The following is a 19,893-nucleotide window of genomic DNA, read 5'->3' on the forward strand; positions in this document are numbered from 1 at the left end:
CTCTCTCGGAACCAGTAATCCACGGCAGGAACATCGGAGGGTTCCCCAGACCAGGGGAACAGTGGGGGTTGGTAACCGAGTACGCACTGGAATGGTGTTAAGCCGGTGGTGGATTGACGGAGGGAGTTTTGTGCGTACTCGGCCCAACCCAGGAACTGGTTCCAAGAGTCCTGGTGGCCGTGACAGAAGGTACGGAGGAAGCGCCCAACTTCTTGGATCTTGCGTTCCGTCTGCCCGTTCGTCTGGGGATGGTAACCCGAGGAGAGGCTTACGGTCACACCTAGGAGGGAGAAGAATGCTTTCCAGACTCTTGAGATGAACTGTGGACCTCTGTCGGATACGATGTCTTATGGGATACCAAAGTATCTGAAGATGGCGTTAAACATGATCTCCGCTGTTTCCATGGCTGTTGGCAGACCTCGCAGAGGGATGAGACGGCAGGACTTTGAGAATCTATCAACTACCACGAAGATGCAAGTATATCCATCTGAGGCTGGAAGATCAGTGACGAAATCCACTCCTAGGTGTGACCAGGGTCGATTGGGAACGGGCAGAGGAAGAAGTTTGCCAGCTGGTAAATGGCGTAGGCTCTTAGCCATGGCGCACTCCCTGCATCCCTGCACGTACCTCCTGACGTCGTTGGCCATGTTGGGCCACCAGAAGCGCTCTTTCAGCAGCGAGAGGGTTTCATTGACCCCCGGGTGGCCAGTGCCAAGTGAGGAGTGTGCAGAGTGGATCAGTGGGGTGCGTCGTGCTCGGGTGATGTACTGTAAGCCCTCGGGACAACCCGGCGGAGTGTTGGTGGAGGCATTAGAAGGAGGGAGAGTTTCCGGAGTCCAGGTTATGGGGCTTACGAACAGGTTCTCAGGTAGGATGGGCTCAGGGTCTTCGTTGACCTCTTCAGGAGCATGAATGCGGGACAGAGCGTCAGCTTTGACATTCTTTGGACCAGGACGATAGGAGATGGAGAAATGGAATCTGGTGAAGAAGAGGGCCCAGCGGGCTTGTCTTGGGTTGAGTCTTTTGGCAGCTCGGAGGTATTCCAGGTTTTTATGATCAGTCAGTAAGCATGTAACGATTCACTGAACTCGCGATGCGATACGATTCACGATACTGGTTTCACGATACGATTTTCTCACGATTGTTTGTACAAAATGAGATTTAAGAAAGATAAATGAAAAAGTTTCCTTTTATTATTCCATTCTCACTCAGACAAAATGCTGTACATTTCTTTCTGAAACTGAAATATCTTTATCAAATAACAAAACTAAATTGAAATATTAAAACAAATCCCAAATAAAATAAATAATACAAATAAAATAAATATTTTCATATAAACAAACTCAGGCTTTGCCAGTGCTCTTTCCTAGCTTAGAATCTTTTTTTTTTTTACATGTTTTTTTTAAGAAATATCAGCATATCCACATTTTCTGGGCAAAGCTGAGATCTCTGCACATTCACAATGTCTCCTGCTGATGAAAAAACCCTTTCACTAGGGACAGAGGTGGCTGGTGTGGAGAGATATGCTTTTGCTATACTGGATAGCAGTGGGTATAGCCTAGCATTCTCTTTCCACCACTTGAGTGGACAGCTATTGAGGGAAATGGATGTTTCAGCTCTGTACTTATTCATTTCTGCATCAATCTGACTGATGTGCTGTGCAACTGGTTCATCGAAAGTCCCTCCAAGGAGATCTTCCAATGCTGTTTTCTTGGAAGGAAGTTGTTTCAGCTCTGCTCCTGCTCTGTCTGTCTGGCCAAGAGGCTGCTCTGCTGCAGGGGGGTGACCACTGGCACCTTCTTTGCTCTCATCCTGGACAGAGGAATAGCAGAAATAAAAAGACTAAGTAAAATCTAAGTACAACATTGACAGGGGTTTCACATTGTTATAAAGGCAAGATTTTAATATCATTTGTTATAATTTGTATCATTAATACTCAGTTTACACAAACACATTTGGAAACACATTTAGAAAAATATGCCATAATAATAAACAAATTATTTAAAAAAAATCAATTTAGAGAGAGTAAAATAAATACAATTTAGAGAAAGAGTAAAATAAATACAATTTAGAGAGAGTAAAATAAATACAATTTAGAAAAAGAGTAAAATAAATACAATAGGCTACCTGGTTCTGCAACATCAGTACAGCTTTCTCCTTCAGTCTGTGGAATACATCATCGCGTTGGTCTGTCTCTAGATGAGGCAGAGCCCGGAATCTGGGGTCTAATGCGGTGCACTCCAGCAGGTGGTTGTACTCTGAAGTGTATCTGTTGTAAAGGTTGTTCAGTATAGCTCTCTTTATGTTGCTCACAGTGGGGGAATCTTCTTCGTTGGATGCCATGTTATGCTCGATCATATGCTTTAAGGGCACAATGAGAGACACAGTGGGGTTTTTTTCGTCACACAGCACAGTGGTGGCCGTTTTGAGTGGCTTTAGAAGCTTCACTATGTCCTCCGCATCACGGATGTCTGAGCCATCCAAAGTGTCGATGTCACGGACATTTCGTCGAACGTCGTTGCTGTCACAGCCGCTTGCTGTTCGAGATAGCGTTCGATCATATCCAGACTGCTGTTCCAGCGCGTAGCGACATCGATGATTAGCTTATGCGGTGGAAGCTCCAGCAGTATCTGTTTGGCTGCGAGCGCAGCTGTGGCTGTGGAGCTTCGGTGAAAAAAGGCAGCAATACGCCTCACTCTGCCCAACAAACGGCTCACGCGGGGCACACTCAAACCCGCTTGGCTGGCTAAATTCAAAGTGTGGGCAAAACACCTGACATGGGGGGCCAGCCCAGCCTCTCTGACGGCAACATCCATATTCCTCACGTTGTCCGTGACCACAGCAATTCCATGGTTGGCCTTTTGAAGCCCCCATTCACTCACAGCTGATTTTAAAACTTCAGCAATATTAGCTCCGGTGTGTGTTTCGAACAATGGGCGAGTTTGGAGAGCAAAATTAACCATCTCCCACTCACTGGTTATCACACGGGCTGTGACCGTAAGATAACTCTGGGTAGCCCTGGAGGTCCAGCCGTCGGTTGTAATTGATACACTATATGCTTTTCTGAGGGTCTCAATTACCTTAGATTTTGTTTCCCTGTAAAGCGCTGGCATGACAGTCTGGCTAAAGTGGGGGCGTGATGGGATGGTGTATTTGGGCTCCAATTTGTTGACGAGTAGCCTAAATCCTTCATTTTCTACGACAGAAAACGGCCTCATATCTTTTGCCATGAAAACGCCGATACACCTTGTGATCTCCTTGGCTCTCGCACTTGTCGCCGCGAGTGGGGCTGCAAATCCGCCGGTCAGTGTGGTTTGGCCCACTAACAGGTTTTTACGTGCAGACGGCAGTGACAGGAGCTTCTCACGGTGGTGACGGTCTGTATGCTGCATCATGTTTGTTGTGCTATTGGTGTATATTAACATCTTCTTGCAGTATCTGCACACAGTTTTTGTTTTGTCCGTTACCACCTCACCGCTTTCATTTTTAATCTTCGGAAAGCCAAAATGCCGCCACACATTCGATTTGAATGAGGTTGGTGCATCCTCAACATCAACGTCATCTACACTTGCCGCCGCCATTTTTGCTACTGTTTAAAGTTACAGCTTGTTCGCTGCTATCGCGCCTGCAAAGCGAGGTCAAAATATAGGCTACTGCTTCAGCGCCCCCTGCTGTTTAAAACGTGTATCGCGATTCGTTTAACATCTCAACCGACACGAATCGTCACATATTATTATCGATTTTCAACCGACTCGGAGTGCATCGTTACATCCCTATCAGTCAGTACAACGAAGGGGTGCTGAGCTCCCTCTAACCAATGCCTCCACTCTTCAAGGGCCAGCTTGACAGCTAGGAGTTCCCGGTTGCCGATGTCGTAGTTTCTCTCCGCCGGGTTGAGCTTACGGGAGAAGAAGGCGCATGGATGGAGGCGGCTCGGGTTCCCCTGCTGCTGCGACAGTACCGCTCCAACTCCGGTGGTCGAGGCGTCGACTTCCACGAAGAATGGCTTGTCGGGATCCGGGTGTACCAGGAGTGGAGCGGTCGTGAAGGCTTGTTTGAGTGCTTCGAATACTTCAGTGGCAGCTGGAGTCCAGGACAGAGACTTGGGCTTATTGCAGAGAAGACTGGTGAGTGGACTGGTTATGGAGCTATAGTTCTGAATGAATCGTCGATAGAAATTGGAGAATCCGAGGAAACGTTGGAGCTCTTTGATTGTGTTGGGAGTTGGCCAGTTTCTGATGGCGTCCACCTTCCCCTCGTCCATCTGGATGCCACTGTGGTCGATGTTGTATCCAAGGAACTGCACTGAGGGCTGGTGAAAGGTGCATTTCTCAGCCTTGAGGTAGAGCTGGAAAGCCCTCAGGCGTTGCAGGACCTCCGCAACGTGGCGTTGGTGGTCGGCCATACTCCGGGAGTAAATCAAGATGTCGTTGATGTAGACCAGAACAAACTTGTGGAGGAACTCCCGGAGCACCTCGTGGATGAAGTCCTGGAATACGGAGGGGGCGTTGGCCAGGCCGTATGGCATGACGAAGTATTCGTAGTGGCCAGTGGGCGTGACGAAGGCAGTCTTCCATTCATCCCCCTCACGTATTCGGATCAGGTTGTAGGCGCTGCGGAGGTCTAACTTGGTGAACACAGTGGCTCCGCGGAGGTGTTCCAAGGCCGCAGGGACGAGAGGAAGGGGATAACGGAACTTGACGGTAATGGCGTTGAGAGCTCTGTAATCAATGCAGGGCCGCAAGCCTCCGTCCTTCTTGGCCACGAAGAAGAAGCTAGATGCAGCAGGGGAATTAGATGGTCGGATGTATCCTTGAGCCAAAGCCTCCTCGATGTACTCCACCATGGCCTTCTCCTCCGGGATGGATAAGGGGTAGATCTTACCCCGTGGCACTGGCTCACCCGGAAGCAGGTCGATGGCGCAGTCCCATGGCCAGTGTGGAGGCAGCTTGGAGGCTCTCTTGGGGCAGAATACGTCGCTGAAGGGGGCGTAACAGGTCGGGATGTCCACGGAGCGCTTCTCAAGGGCTCTCGATGGACGTAGCACAGACTGGAAATGGACTGGAGCATGGAGACTTGGGAACAGGCAGGCTGGAGAAACACTCAGAGAAACAATGTTTGCCCCACTTCAGGACTTCTCCGGTGTTCCAAGAGAGGACAGGATTGTGCTGCTGCAACCACGGGCGCCCTAGAATCACGTCAGCGGTGGAACCCTCCAGAACCAGCAGTTGAATGAATTCCTGATGTAGAACACCAACTTGAATGTGGATGGGTTTCGTAATCCGGTTGACAGATCTTCGGCTTACAGGTTTACCAGTTATGGCTTGGATTTGGTAAGTCTTAGACGTAATCTGGGTCTTGATGTTGAGTTGCTGACAGAGGGCGCCGGAGATGAAGTTTCCCGCTGACGCAGAATCGATGAGGGCACATACTGAAAGAGAAACATCAGCGGCAGTAAGTGTGATCGTCGTGGTGAGTGGCTTTGAAGTTTGCAGAGTAGAGATAATGGCACTCACCATAGGACGTGCAGGACGAGTAGGACATGAGGAGAGTACATGTCCTGGTAAACCGCAGTAGAGACAAAGATTCTGGGTCAGCCTTCTCTGTCTTTCTTCAGAGCTCAGTCTTGAAGATTCTATTTGCATGGGTTCAGGGGCTGGTTCTGGAGTGCTGACGGATTCGGGGCGGCAGAGGATGGTGTTGGTGAAACTCTGACCCTGGTGTTCTTCGATACACGACTGCATACGAGTGGCGAAGCGTATTGACAGCTGGATGAAGCGTTCGAGCCCGATGGTATCCTCGTATGCAGCGAGGTGCAACCGCACTTGAGGATCCAATCCCTGACGATATGACGTTAACAGAGCTTGTTCATTCCATCCGCTTCGAGCAGCCAGGGTTCTGAATTGCAAAGCATATTCGTTAACAGACAACTTTCCTTGTTTTAATCTGTAGAGTTTCTCACCAATGGATGAATCCCAGGATGGTTTTCCAAACACTTCTCTAAAGTGTTCAACGAAGCCAGCATAAGTCTGTGTTACGGGATGCTTCTGGGTCCAGATAGAATCGGCCCAATGCAGCGCTTTGCCTGAAAGATGAGAGATAATATACGCTACCTTGGAGTGTTCGGTGGGAAATAAGTGCGGTTGCATCTCCAGGATCAGAGACACTTGCAGAAGAAAGCCGTTGCAATCCTCCGCCGCACCGGCGTAGGGTGCTGGTTGGGCCATGGGACTGAAGTGCGCAGGTGAAGAAGGTGAAGGAACGGTGGATGCGGAAGTGGCGATGGGTGCTGGAACTGGTGGTGGGTTTGAGACCGGTGGTTGCACCGCAAACGTGCGGCGAAAAGCATCCACCAATTCCTGGAATGGATCTTGTTGACTCATGCGTGTATTCCGCTGTTTTGGTCCGGTCTTCTGTTACAATAGGACCAGGCCGGAGACAGAAGATAGATAAAACAGGTTTGTTTATTGAACACAAGCAGAGTATATGATGCAGACAGGTGAGTAGCAGATGCACTTTGGTGATGAACGAGTGATATAGAGAATGACACAGTCCTTTGTTGTTGCAGAGTGACAATGGAGAATGATACTTGCTGAATGGAGCTGATGACTTCAGACAACACTTCACGCCAGACGGGAATCGTGGGAAGGAGCTTAGGAAACCCGGAGAACAGGTAAGTAGTCAGAGGAGTCCTTGAGGTAAGCATACAGGTAAGTCCTTAGATGCAAACCAGACCGGACAATGTGGCTGAGTGAGAGTGTGTCTTAAATAGTGCTGGTGATGAGTGCGCTGATGAGGTGCAGGTGACGGTGATCAGTACTCAGGGGAAGGTGTGCGCTGTGATTGGACGGTGCTGGAACCTGGCGTGTCTGTTACACTATTATTTTGTTTTTCCTTTTTTATTTAAAATATTCGCAAACTTGCTTACATGTCTTCAACTATATGATAATCCGATTCTCAAATATGTGTGAGTGAGTGTGTTTTGTCGTTTAAAAACCTTTATAAATGATCTTTATCTTGATCTATAATGCGAGATGGGCGCCGCCATCTTAGTTTGCACTGCAGTTCACAGAGTCCTGTCAGTCTGATTTACAGCAGGTGAATACATCAGTTTCTTCTGAAATATATGCAAGTAAGTGGCTGGTGAACTGGAAGAATAAGAGAGTAAACTTTATAGTTACTTAGACCCATTATGCGTGTCTGATATGAATAAATGTCGGCAAATTATATTTGAATTCACTGTTTATTGATGATTCCACTGACGTCTGACATCAGTGTGTGTTTTATAAACTCCAAATGTATGGTTTAATGGTGCTTATGCATATTTAAATGTCTGAAACCTTAAAAGAAACATTATGTGCCTGAAAACACTGCATAGCTGTGATGACAAGAGAGCGCGCGTCCGTCTCGCAGCCAGAGCGCGAAAGCACAGTTTGAATCTAGCAGTTATGTGACGTCACTGAACATTCTAAATCCCATATGTGGAACCGTACGCCCAGGGGCACAGAAATAAACATTCCATATGTGGGACCGTACCGCTCAAAGGATTAAACAATAAACTGACACAAAGACATTTGAATATGTGTATACGATCCTCTTTCCGCACATTTGTAATGTAAACACTGACTCGATACTTCCGCCTACGTCAACCGTGACCTTTTCAACGTAATTGCGTATTACGTGACGTCACGAACGCGCATCGGAGAAAAGAGCAAGGCCAGCATTTGTGCTTATAAAACTTAAACTTTTTTATTATTTTTTTAAATGACCAATCGTTTCGCTAGATAAGACCCTTATTCATCGTCTGGTATCGTCTGGTGTCGTTTAAAGCCCTTTGAAGCTGCCATTTGGACCTTCAACCGTTTGGTGCCCATTGAAATGAATGATATGGAGAAAAATCCTAGAATGTTTACATCAAAAACCTTCATTTCTTTTCGACTGAAGAAAGAAAGACATGGACATCTTGGATGACATAGGGGTGAGTAAATTATCAGCAAAAGTTTATTTAAAAGTGGAGTAATCCTTTAATAAAAAGTAGTTCTGTTATAAATTAATGGCAAAATGTGCATGAGCACACAGAGATGTTTGCTTTTCTCAAAAAAATCTGTAAAAATAATTGTTCCAATAAATCGACTTTATATGACATACCTTTTATAATATTACATATAATATTTATGTAGTCATTACTATTTAATACATACTTTATTATTTTGATGTGATAGCAAATATAGTAATGTAATTATAGTTAAAACAAAACAGTGGATTTTTGTGTTTGTGGGGGGGATGGGGGAGATTTAGTTCAATGTTTTTTATGGTATCGTGACAATCCTACACACAATGTCTAAGAGTAAATATCAGTCACATGAAATAAAGTAAAATAAACTCCAATGTTACTCAACCCTAAATAGAACCACTAAATTGGCAAATTATCTATTAATGAAACAATTTAAAGAAAGAAAATTCCTCTCCAAATACAGATTAAGTGACTATGCGACCAAGCGAGAGAGCAGAGGATCTATAGACACTGTGATCTACAGCAAATAGAAGATGAGAAACACTTTCTACTCATCTGTCCTAAATATCATGATGTTAGAGAAACATTTCTCTCCAGATTTTAAACACTGATTCCATCATTCATTGAACTGAGTGATACTGAGAAAATGCCCTTCATGCTTGGTGAAGATGATAACGCAGCTACACTAGCTGCAAAATATGAGTTAGCCATTCACAACATTAGAGACGGATAACTCTCTAGAGAGACCTGCTTTATTTATTCATTTACTTAGATGGATTTATTATTTACTATGTGTCACAGTTCCCGTGTTTCCCGAACTCCATTTCCCATGATCCTCCTGTTTCCGCACCTGCACTCACTTCCCTCGTCATCTCCCCATCATCACTGATCACCTGCACCTGGACTTTCTCATCAGCACTCCCTTTATAATGGACTCACTCCCTTCACTCCTTGTCCGGTCTTATATGTTACTAGATTTTTCTGTGTGTTCCTTGATCTTGCTTGTATGTGTTTGGATGTATATTATCACCTTAGTTGAAGTAAAGACCTTAATTTGTGGATTTCCGTGTATCGCCTCATCTATACTCCAGCACTTGTAACACTATGCTACATATGACATGATCTATATATTCTGACAGCACATCGGATGGTTGTGGAAACACAAGAAGCTCTACAAAAGAATGCTAGACACTTTGACTCCATGAAAAGTGCAGCAGACAACTCTGTGCAGTGGGCTACTGCCAAGCTACAAGAACAGGATGAAGACATCGAACTGGAAGTGCAAAATGAGCTGCCACAGAAAAGGATAAGGAAAAGGAAGACAATGCCAGGGGAGTTGGCTCAGGATGAGGTGGAAAGGGACGTGGAAATAGTGATGGGCAGATCGAGGCTTCATGAAACACTGAAGCAGCTGAATCAAATGTGCCGTAATGATTCGAGGCTTCGAAACAATCTGACACCCGTCTCCACGGTGACCCCTAGTGGGCAGAGCAGTGCAAATGAATTTCAAAAGTTTTATTTAAAGTAAAATCAATTAAATGGAATTAACTAATCATCTAATAAGATTAAATATAGAGTGTCTGTATAATTTGTGTTCTTTTATCAATTTTAAAGGCTTGTTTATCTGTTCCATGGCTCAAGCTAAACAGGCCAATAAGAGATTAATAACTACCATTATTCATTTTAATTATTCTAATGTATAATTAAAACATCTACAACTGTATAAAACTGATCGGAGATCAGGTAAAACCATAGGGTAAAGCCCTAGACACTTGTTCAATAGTTCTCAGTGAATCTGCATGATTCATGGGCTCACTTTATCATCGCCCTCTATCGGTGAACCACTGAAATTTCGAACTGTTTCGAAACAGTGATGACGTAATGAAGCCTCGTTTACTAAAATCACGTGACTTTGGCAGTTTGATACACGCTCCGAATCACTGATTCGAAACAAAAAGATTCATGAAGCTTCGGAGCTTCATGAAGCAGTGTTTCGAAATCGGCCATCACTACGTGGAAATGGCATACAAGACCATGGTACACCATGTCATCATGGATACAGTCACTGAAAGCATCCATGAACGCTTTCTGACACATGGCACATTGTTTGCAGACCTTGCTTATCTGGACCCTAAAAGATTCTCAGAGATCAGAGATAATGGATTGCCCAAGACGTCGCTCACAGAACTAAGCACATGCTTACCGAAGTTTGACAACCGGGCCACTGTTGTCACTTTACAGAATGAGCTGACTAGTCTCGCTGGTCAGTGTGAGAGACTGAAAAAATCTGCAGTGGAGAAGTGAGATACCTACGGATGGAACTGATGAAGAACAAGTAGAGGTTGTGAATAAAAGTTGTTCAACATGTAAGAACTGTCCTGTGTGTTGTTAGCAACTTTTTCAGTGATACAACTTGTTAACAGATGCTTACGATGTTATAGGCCATGGGTACAAGTTCCTTCTCACCCTGTCTGTCACCCAGGTAGCTTGTGAGAGAAGCTTCTCAACACTCAAATTTATAAAAAATCTGGCAAACTGAAAAGGAAATACTCATGGCCCTAGATACAGACGTTGTCTTTGACAGGGTGGCAGAGAAAAGTGAATTGCTGCGACGCTTGCTGACAACACAATAAAGCGCAGTAACAGCAGAGACCAGCAAGAAGAATCATGGACACAATGACTCCACAATGGAGTGAAGAACAAGTATAATCACAGACAGCCATACAGACATTAAAATTGCAGAGTTAGAGAGTTAAAACGGATGAGAAGATGGCGAATCAGACAGAAAATATGTACAATTTCAAGAGAGAAAAATAAGGAGAATCCAACAGACAGTGACTGACAAGAAAAAAACAACATACTGTAGACAATGATAGCAACCAGACAAATTCTGCATTGACAAATCGTACCAGCGTACTTTGAGGTCAAGATGCGTACCTGCTACGCAAAATGTGTACATGTTGGCAGGTCTGCCCTCATAGATATATATATATGTGTGTGTGTGTATATATCTATGGTCTGCCCTTTGGATCCCTAACCCAATATTCAAACACTGTGGTGACCATAAATTCTTACTATCTTGTAATATTAAATTTACCCATCAAACTCTTGAATTTCCACAAACAAGCTCTAGATTCCTGGAAGATGCTTTCAAACAATCTGTGGAATGTGGAATAATGAAAATGTAACAAATCCCTTTTTTTAAAGGAATGGGTGAGTCAAAATATATTTGTTTCTGATTTGTTTAGTGCTCAAGGAGTCCTTCTCTCTTTTTCTGATGTTGTGTCTTTGAAAGGTGCAACAATTTCATTAAGAGACTTTAATAAGTTTATTAAAAGTATTCCTGGCAGTTTAAAAACTTTGATTAAAGATTTGTTTAAACAATCATGTTCATTCACTTGCAATCAATGGTGTTCATGTATTAGATAAAAAATGCAAAAACTTATTTATTAGAAATGATTTTTCTTCAAGAACCCTCCCCAAAGCACAATCTAGAGTATCTGTTATCGAACTCTGATTTAATTTGATTAAAAGTAAAATTAAAGAACCCCATTTTAAAATTGCTCTTAGGTATTACCCTAGTAATTTATTTTTGAGCAGGTTTTCTGAGAATATATCTTTTTATGTTCCTTTTGTAATCCTGAAGAAGAATCAACTCTACATTTGTATTATCAGTGCTCATTCTCTAAGTCCTTTTGGTCAGAAGTTACCATGTTAGTTTTCTTCTGCTGTAACAAACTGGTACAAATGACTGAATCTATCATTTTCTTGTCTGATTTTCATTCTAAGGATGTTATACTTGATTACACTGTTTTACTACTTTGTCTTCTGGGTAAATTTCATCTTCACAAAGCCAGAATTATCCACTGTAAACCCACTTTTAGTTTTTACTTAATTTAAGAAAATGTCAAATCATTAACAAATCAAAGGTGTCAGAAATGTTTAACATCCTTGAATTTGTTGTAAAGAACCTTTAAATTTATAATTTAATTTACATTGACAAAATGTAATACTGTGTTGATTTAATTATTATAATCTTTTGTGCATTTTTTCTATATGTATACTTAATGTACAATTTAAAAAGGAAATTGTGTTTCAATTTAGATGGACACATGAAGGAACTCGTACAACCATTTTAACATGTTTGTATCTTATTTGTCCCTTTTTATTTTAATACAAAGATTATCTGGTAAAACAGTTAGATTTCTGTGCACTTCTGTGATTGTAGATAATGCAGTGTGTGAACAGGACTTTTATTTTGGAGTGGTGACTGACGTCATAAGACTGCACCGCGCCCCTGCATCTGTTGTGATTCTGCTGAATAAAGGTTTGTTTTAAGAATTTAAGCTGTTTCAATCGATAAAAACAGTTCAATGAATTATATTTGTTTTTTTAACAAGCGATTTGAAATGAGTTAATTTACTATTTAATGTATTTATTTATCTAACTGTAATGAAGGATGTTTGTGTGAGTAAAACTCATCCACTGATGAGAAACAGTAAACCTGCGTCTCATTTCTCTCTATATATCATAAATCAGTTTATCATGAACACGAGTTCAGTCTCTGTCGAGTCATGATGGAGAAACTGAACTTTTCAACTCCGAGTCAATTGAATCAAACACTTTGAGAAATGATTCAGTGAATCACGACTCGTGCTGCTCAAACAGTGAACATGAACGAGAACAAACACTAACAAACTAACTAATCATGTTTTCATCAGTGTAATCATTTAAATATAATCTATAATTCTTTAAATACCAAATGTAGATCATAAATATCTAAATATGAAGTTTTATATTCATTTGCAGCGTTAGTTTTGAGTGTTTTTTTTTTGTCCAACAGGTCATTGAAGACTTTTAACTCTGTTAATCATTCTCTTCTTACAGATGGCGTTCATTAAAGAGGAGACTGAAGACATAAAGATGGTGTTTATTAAAGAGGAGGCTGAAGACATAAAGATTGAAGAAACATTCAGTGTGAAACATGAAGACACTGAGGAACAAACAGGTTGGTTTTATTCTCACAGCTGAACTCAGTCATTTGATCATTACTAAAATGTCCAAGTCTACAGAAATAGAGAATATACAGAAGTATAATCTTACAGATAATATTACAGAATCCATTCATTCCAGCATAATATCATTCAGGTATAAATTCCTGTTTAATTGATCATGAAATGGTTTAATTAAGGTTTGCACATGCTGAATGAATTTCCAGTTACAAATGATTATTAAACAGCAGCACAAACTCTGTGAAATCAGCAGCTCTTCTGGCGCACTCAGTGTCTGAATTCACTCAGTCATTTCATTCAAGTGGACTTACTGTAGAGCAAGAGTTAGGGTTTGATTTAGGGCTGGTTACTTGTAATTGAAGGGCTAGTTCACCCAAAAATAAAAATTCTGTCATTTATTACTTACCCTCATGCCATTCCTCATTCCACACCCGTAAGACAACATCACTTTAAAATTCAGTGTTTCCATTAAATGTGACCCCAGACCACAAAACCAGTCGCACGGGTATATTTGTAGCAATAGCCAACAATACACTGTTGATGTATGTATGTCAAAATTATGCAATATTAAGTAAAGATCATGTTCTATTAAGATATTTTGTCCATTATTTTAGTCCGTTATATTGAAACAAATCAGTCTAGACTTTGAGCATGTGAACTTATTACAGAAGCTGAAACGTCAAGATATGACATTTGATATATTATTAAAAACATAAATAACAGATAATAATCACTCCAAAATTTTAAAATATACAATCTACTCCACTTTACTGCAAAATTCACTTGATCTTGTGTTTCTGGAGTCCCACATTCACATGCGTATGAAAGGAAGTCAGTGGAAGGAGAAGTCTGCTGTGAACGGCCCTTAATAATTACAAAGTTTTTAGGAAAATTTATTAAATATCAACCTAAAAGTTGATGTCAAAATATGTCTGCTAATATCACATTAGATCATTTTGTCATTGATCAAATATATTACTCAAAATATTTCAGAGCAATGTTTTCTTTATTTTCTTAATATTATTTATAAATTATTAAGAATTATTTAAGGGAAGGTGGCAGAGCAGCTATTTGGGAAATTCTGTAGCCAGAAGACATCCATTCAGTGCTGATTGTCTTAATTCAGTAAATCTTGATGTAAAAACATTTGAAATTGGAGTCAGATTAAACGAGCAGCTAAAGTAAAATTGAGACTAAATTCTAAAATTAAGTGAACTTCACAGGAGCGCTGAAAAGACGTACACACATTATACCTTCACCAGACCACTGGATTCTGTCGCTGGAACGACAGCTGGTCCTTTACGATTGGAAGATTAATGTTAAAGTTTGAAGTAACTGTGACCGGCCCTTAATAATTACATAGTTTTAGGAAAATAAATTAAATACTACAGAAATATGCTCTAATTTTTTTAAATTAAAAAAATGTGTAAGACTTGATTTTCTGCAAGCATATTTTGGCATCTTTGTATAGTTTGTATAGTCTCACCCAACATAGTTTTTTTTTTTTTAAATCTACAATTTTAACTTGTGATAAAATCTAATCATATGTTACCAAAAGTCAATTCTGGCCTGGGTAATTAAATGAAGATGACAGATCAGCCATTCCAGTGTGTCCCACAGTCAGGTATACATTTATTATGCTTAAATTTATGCTTTGAGCAATTTATGTATTTCTTATTTTTAAATTGTCTTCTAAATGTCTAATTGTGTAATTGGCATGATACTCTTTTACTTTAAAATATAATATTTATAATATATGTTATAAAATCTTAATCAATACTTGATTCATTCTGGACTCTGCATCAAAATGAACTGAATATTTTAAAGCAGTTGTCTATCGCAGCAAGTCTCAATTTTATGACCTTTCACTTCATATTTCTCTCTTTAAATTATTTTGATATACTGAAAATTAAATTAATATTTTTTCTCTTATTTCAGACCTGATGGAAGAAAGCAAGGAGAGTGAAGAACTAAAGACGAAACAAAGTCTTGAGGTTCACATGAGAGTTCATACAGGAGAGAAGCCGTTCACATGTGATCAGTGTGGAAAGTGTTTCACACGATCATCAAGCCTTAAAGAACACATGAAGATCCACACTGGAGAGAAGCCGTTCACATGTGATCAGTGTGGGAAGAGTTTCACGCGATCATCACACCTTAAAGAACACATGAAGATCCACACTGGAGAGAAGCCGTTCACATGTGATCAGTGTGGGAACAGCTACACGCTATCATCACGCCTTAAAGCACACATGACGATCCACGCTGGAGAGAAGCCGTTCACATGTGATCAGTGTGGGAAGAGTTTCAGTCAATCATCACACCTTAAAGCACACATGAGGATCCACACTGGAGAGAGACCGTTCACATGTGATCAGTGTGACAAAACATTTTGTGGGGAATCAACCTTAAAGAGACACCTGACAGTTCATACAAAGGAGAAGCCACATTCATGTTCTGAGTTTGGAAAGAGTTTTTCACAGCTGCATAGTTTACAAGAACATCAGAAAACACACACTGGTGTGAGAGAGTACATGTGCCTTGAGTGTGAGAAGACTTTTATTTCAGCAAACCATTTAAAACAGCACCAGAGAATTCACACTGGAGAAAAACCTTACAAGTGTTCACACTGTGATAATAGATTCAGTCAGTCAACACATCTGAAAACACATGAGAGGATCCACACTGGAGAAAAACCTTACAAGTGTTCACACTGTGACAAGAGATTCAGTCAGCCAACAAATCTGAAAACACATGAGAGGATCCACACTGGAGAAAAACCTTTCAAGTGTTCACAGTGTGACAAGAGATTCAATAAGTCATCACATCTGAAAACACACGAGCGGATCCACAGCAGAGAGAAGCCGCACACGTGTGATCAGTGAGGAAAGACTTTCTCTATTAAAAATCAGCTGAAGATACACATGAAGATCCATGCAGTGAAGGGCCACATCTCCACAGTCTGAAATCATGATAAGTAGTTCATCTTTATTGCTGAGAAAAAATGTCTCTTCTGTGTAAGTTAGATACAGCCAAATCTCTCCTCTCCACCTATAGTTGGCGCTGTTGCTCTGTGGCTGCTGTTGAATTATGCAGGTTTTGGATAAGGAGCGACCGTGAAATGCCTCATTCATTCATAGTTAGCTGTTTCTCAATATGCGCTCTTGTCTGTACTTGTGTGAAACGTCATCAGTCTCTGCCCAAGTACTGTTCCGATTCAAATGTCACATCTAGCCAAGTACAGTTCAAATCCCCGAATGTGTTCTTGAGCCGCCGCTTTTATCGAGGATGCATCAAGAGGTGACTTGCGCAGACTTGAGACAGCCAGGTATCCCAGAATGCATCTAGCGTCAATAGTAGTTTAACTAGTAGTAGTTCATATTACTGTTATTATGTCATGATATGTAGTGTTCAGGCATGTAGGAATGTACTGGTTTAAAGCTCAAATTTGTGGTTTATTGATAAAAAGTAGCACCTTTTTGGAGTTTTGAGATCCAGGAGATCGGCGCTCATGTACCCCACTGAGAACAGCCTAACCTCGGCTAATCCTTCTGATGTTTGCCGCTGACTCTGATGTCTCTGTAGTGCTTAAACATAATATAATTAATCTTTTGTAAATCTAATGGGTGATCTTTGGTCTCATAAATCTATAATTTGTTTAACTAAAAGTGAAATCTCATAACTTATAGTTTGCTGTTGTATCCTACTAGAGCGCTGACTTTGTATGTTTGACTGAATCGTTTGTTTTATTTTTTATTGTAGCTTCTTATACCTTTTGCTTATACTTTTATAATGGGTATTTGGCTATTGTTGGGTATTTGGCTATTGTTGGCCATTAAAACTGACATTTAACAAAAAGAGTCAGGGGTGTGTATTGTAACGACTTGTACAGGTTTAATCAATTTATGGGTAAACTATATGAATATAATAAACCATAAAGCTTTATGATCAATTATAATTCATATATCGACCCAAGAGGGAATTATGCACATGTATGGTTAATCAATTAAAATTAATTATAATCAATTACATGTATGATCAGTTCTAATTTAATAGTTGTTAAGAGAGACGGCACAAATTTGTCCACCAAACTGTAAGTCTCCTGTTAGACTATTATAAAGGAATTTGTGTTCTCTGGCCACGAGACAAACTTCCTATTTTAGCATCACACGTAAAGCAATGTTACGGGTTCGACAACGAAGAAGTGACTTGATTTTTTTCTGAATGAGCAGCAGAACAATTCTGGCATGAATACAATGTTTTAATATATAAAATGGATAATACAAGGGTTATACGGTTAAATAGGCACAAAAGGATAGACATACACAAAACGAAAGTAAAGGCAGAAAAAGAGAGAGAGAGAGTTCAGAACAGTAGCAATTTACAAACAAATAAGAACCTTCGAGAGCCAGCAAAGAAAGCAGTTAAAACTAATCTTAACAGGTTACTTGCATGAGTTTGGTCAGTTTGAGCAGAGTTTCAGTGCTGGGCTTTGGAGTGATTGGTCCTCTCCGAAAGGCGGGTTTTCCAAAGCAAAGGTTTAACTTGAGTGTAAAATAGCCGGAAAATAAAGAAGAAGAGTCCGTCTCCCCAGGTGATGGAGGTGACGCGGTCGTGACGACAGGAAACTTGTGCAACAAAGAGACGCGTGTCGTGTTTTAAAGACAACAGACCAGACCGCCTCCTGGGAAATCGTCGGCCAATCATAGCGTTGCCATTTTGGCGGGCAAACATTTCTTTGTCTGGTCTCGAGGGTTGATTAGCATACTTTATGAGCTTATCAAATCGGTGGATGCTTTTCTTCATATGACCATTAAAATAGAACAATGCATTTTACCACAAAGAAATATACATGGGTGAATAAGGGAGAGCAAGAACGTTACAACAAACCCAAACTCGACATGTAATGAGAGCATATCAAAAAAGTTATATTTTTCATGTCAAAATAATCATTAAAATGACACTAGCATCACTACAGTCATTTAAGCTAAGTCTAAACACTACTAAAACATACATGCATTAAGACATACATCTCGGGTACACTTTGGCATAGCCATATTGGTATATAAAGTCCTCATGCTTGTGTGTGTGTCTCTTGTGTGTGCGTGTTGGATTTTGGAATGCCATGTTGCCACATGGCCCATTAGTAATGTGATCCGAGTTGACCATGATTGTTTGACGTCGCACGTGAGATGTTCGGGGATCTATCACAGCGTCATAAAACGTGTCCAGGGGGTCTGTAAATGTCCGCCAGGCCGGAGCCAACGTGAGATTTACAAACCAAAGTTCAGTGAGATAAAACATTAAACACCGTTTATTGTATACCTGCTACATTCTGATCCACCACAGACGCTACAGCCCCCTTTCGGCCAACGAGGTTCCTGTTTGGACCTTGTTGGACGGTAACGAAGCAGGATGGCACATGGATCAGGATGGTCGAGCAGCAGGTGAATAGTTGCTTCACCGAGTTCATAGTTTGGTTCAACATGACACTGTGAGTGTTGAGAACGTACCTTTCAGGGTCTTGCCGATGCTTTGCAGGGTTTGACTTTGTGTTGCAAGTTGTTCTCTCAGCTGTGGGATCTCAGTCTGGATTTCAGCCACATGCCGTCTGACGGTGGCTAGCCTCACTGCGTTGACACTAGACATGCCGAGGTTAAACAGGGTCCGACGGCAGCGGCGGCTCCGAGCAAAGCTCCCAGGAACCGTTTGGTGCGTCGGTTGTTTCCACTTAACTCGGCTTGTGTGACAGTCATTTTCTCCAGTTGGGTGAGCATGTGCTGGATATAAGTCTCTGCATGGGTGAGGGCATTCTCTGTCCACCGGGCCCCTGCCCAGCTGTACTGTGCGACATGGCTGGGGTAGTGTGCTTTGTAGACATTGCGGGGGTCCATTCGCACATATACTTTCTGAGTGTACGTCCGGCAGTTGGTGATGAGAAGTCCAGGTTGTTCCCTCAGTACGATGCCTGATGTTGGACCTGGCGCTGTGATGTCTGATTGCGGCTGTCCTCCGGTTGGCAGGAGGCACACGAGGGTGAGCCACAGCAGCATCCTGTTACAGAAAAGAGGGGAAGAGAGAGAGAGAGGGGAGAGAGAGGCATGGTTGGTCAGCGAGGGAAGTCCGTGGTTGGTGAGGACAGTTTTCTTGGGGATTACAGCGGCGTTTAGCTTGCATTGTTCCCTCCCTGCCTTTCTCTGTCAACAGCCACATGTCTCTTAATCTGGTTGCGGTGGACCCATTTGAAAATTGGTTCTTTCTGTCCCCAACTCAGTTTGATTCAGTACGCCACCGGAAAGAGTTTGTCCACAATGTTATGAGGTCCGGTCCAATGGGGAAGGAATTTCTTTGACAGCCGTCCGGACGCCGTCTTGGGTGGCTGAGCAAAAATGTAGTACCAGACCCTGTCCCTACATCCAGTTCCTGGTGTGATGCCTTGCGGTCGTAGTATGCTTTCTGTCCCTCTGCGCTTTTTTGAAGCTGTTGTTGGGCAAAGGCGAATGTTGTTCTCAGGTGTCGGTGTAGTTCGTCGAGGTACTGGTGAGTGGTGTAGGGGGAGACAAGGCTGGAGTCTCCTGGTTGATACAGCAGGTGCAATGGCAGAGTCATTTGTCGCCCAGTCATGAGTTCGAAGGGCGACACCCGAGTCGACTCCTGCGGAGTGGCTCTAATGGCCAGCAGAGGAAGTTTCACATCCCAGTCTTTCTGGTTGGTTGACACATACTTTCTCAGCATGCTAACCACAGTCTTATTGGTCCGTTCCACTTGCCCTGAGGCGATCGGATGGTGGCTGATGTGTAGCTGGGCGTGTACGCCAGAAGTCTCCAAATTTGCTGCATGACCTCGGCCGTGAAGTGAGTGCCTCTG

General features: G+C 42.0%; 1 protein-coding gene across 1 annotated transcript in view; it reads left to right on the top strand.

Annotated features, from left to right (window-relative positions):
- LOC125245430 overlaps window positions 1-19,893 on the top strand; it is a 1,350,402-nt gene that overhangs the window by 358,987 nt on the left and 971,522 nt on the right. The window contains 1 exon segment of the mRNA XM_048156021.1: window positions 15,027-15,879. Within this exon segment, the coding sequence (XP_048011978.1) occupies window positions 15,027-15,879 (853 nt within the window).

This window comes from Megalobrama amblycephala, linkage group LG1 (genome assembly GCF_018812025.1).
Source record: "Megalobrama amblycephala isolate DHTTF-2021 linkage group LG1, ASM1881202v1, whole genome shotgun sequence".
NCBI lineage: Eukaryota > Metazoa > Chordata > Actinopteri > Cypriniformes > Xenocyprididae > Megalobrama > Megalobrama amblycephala.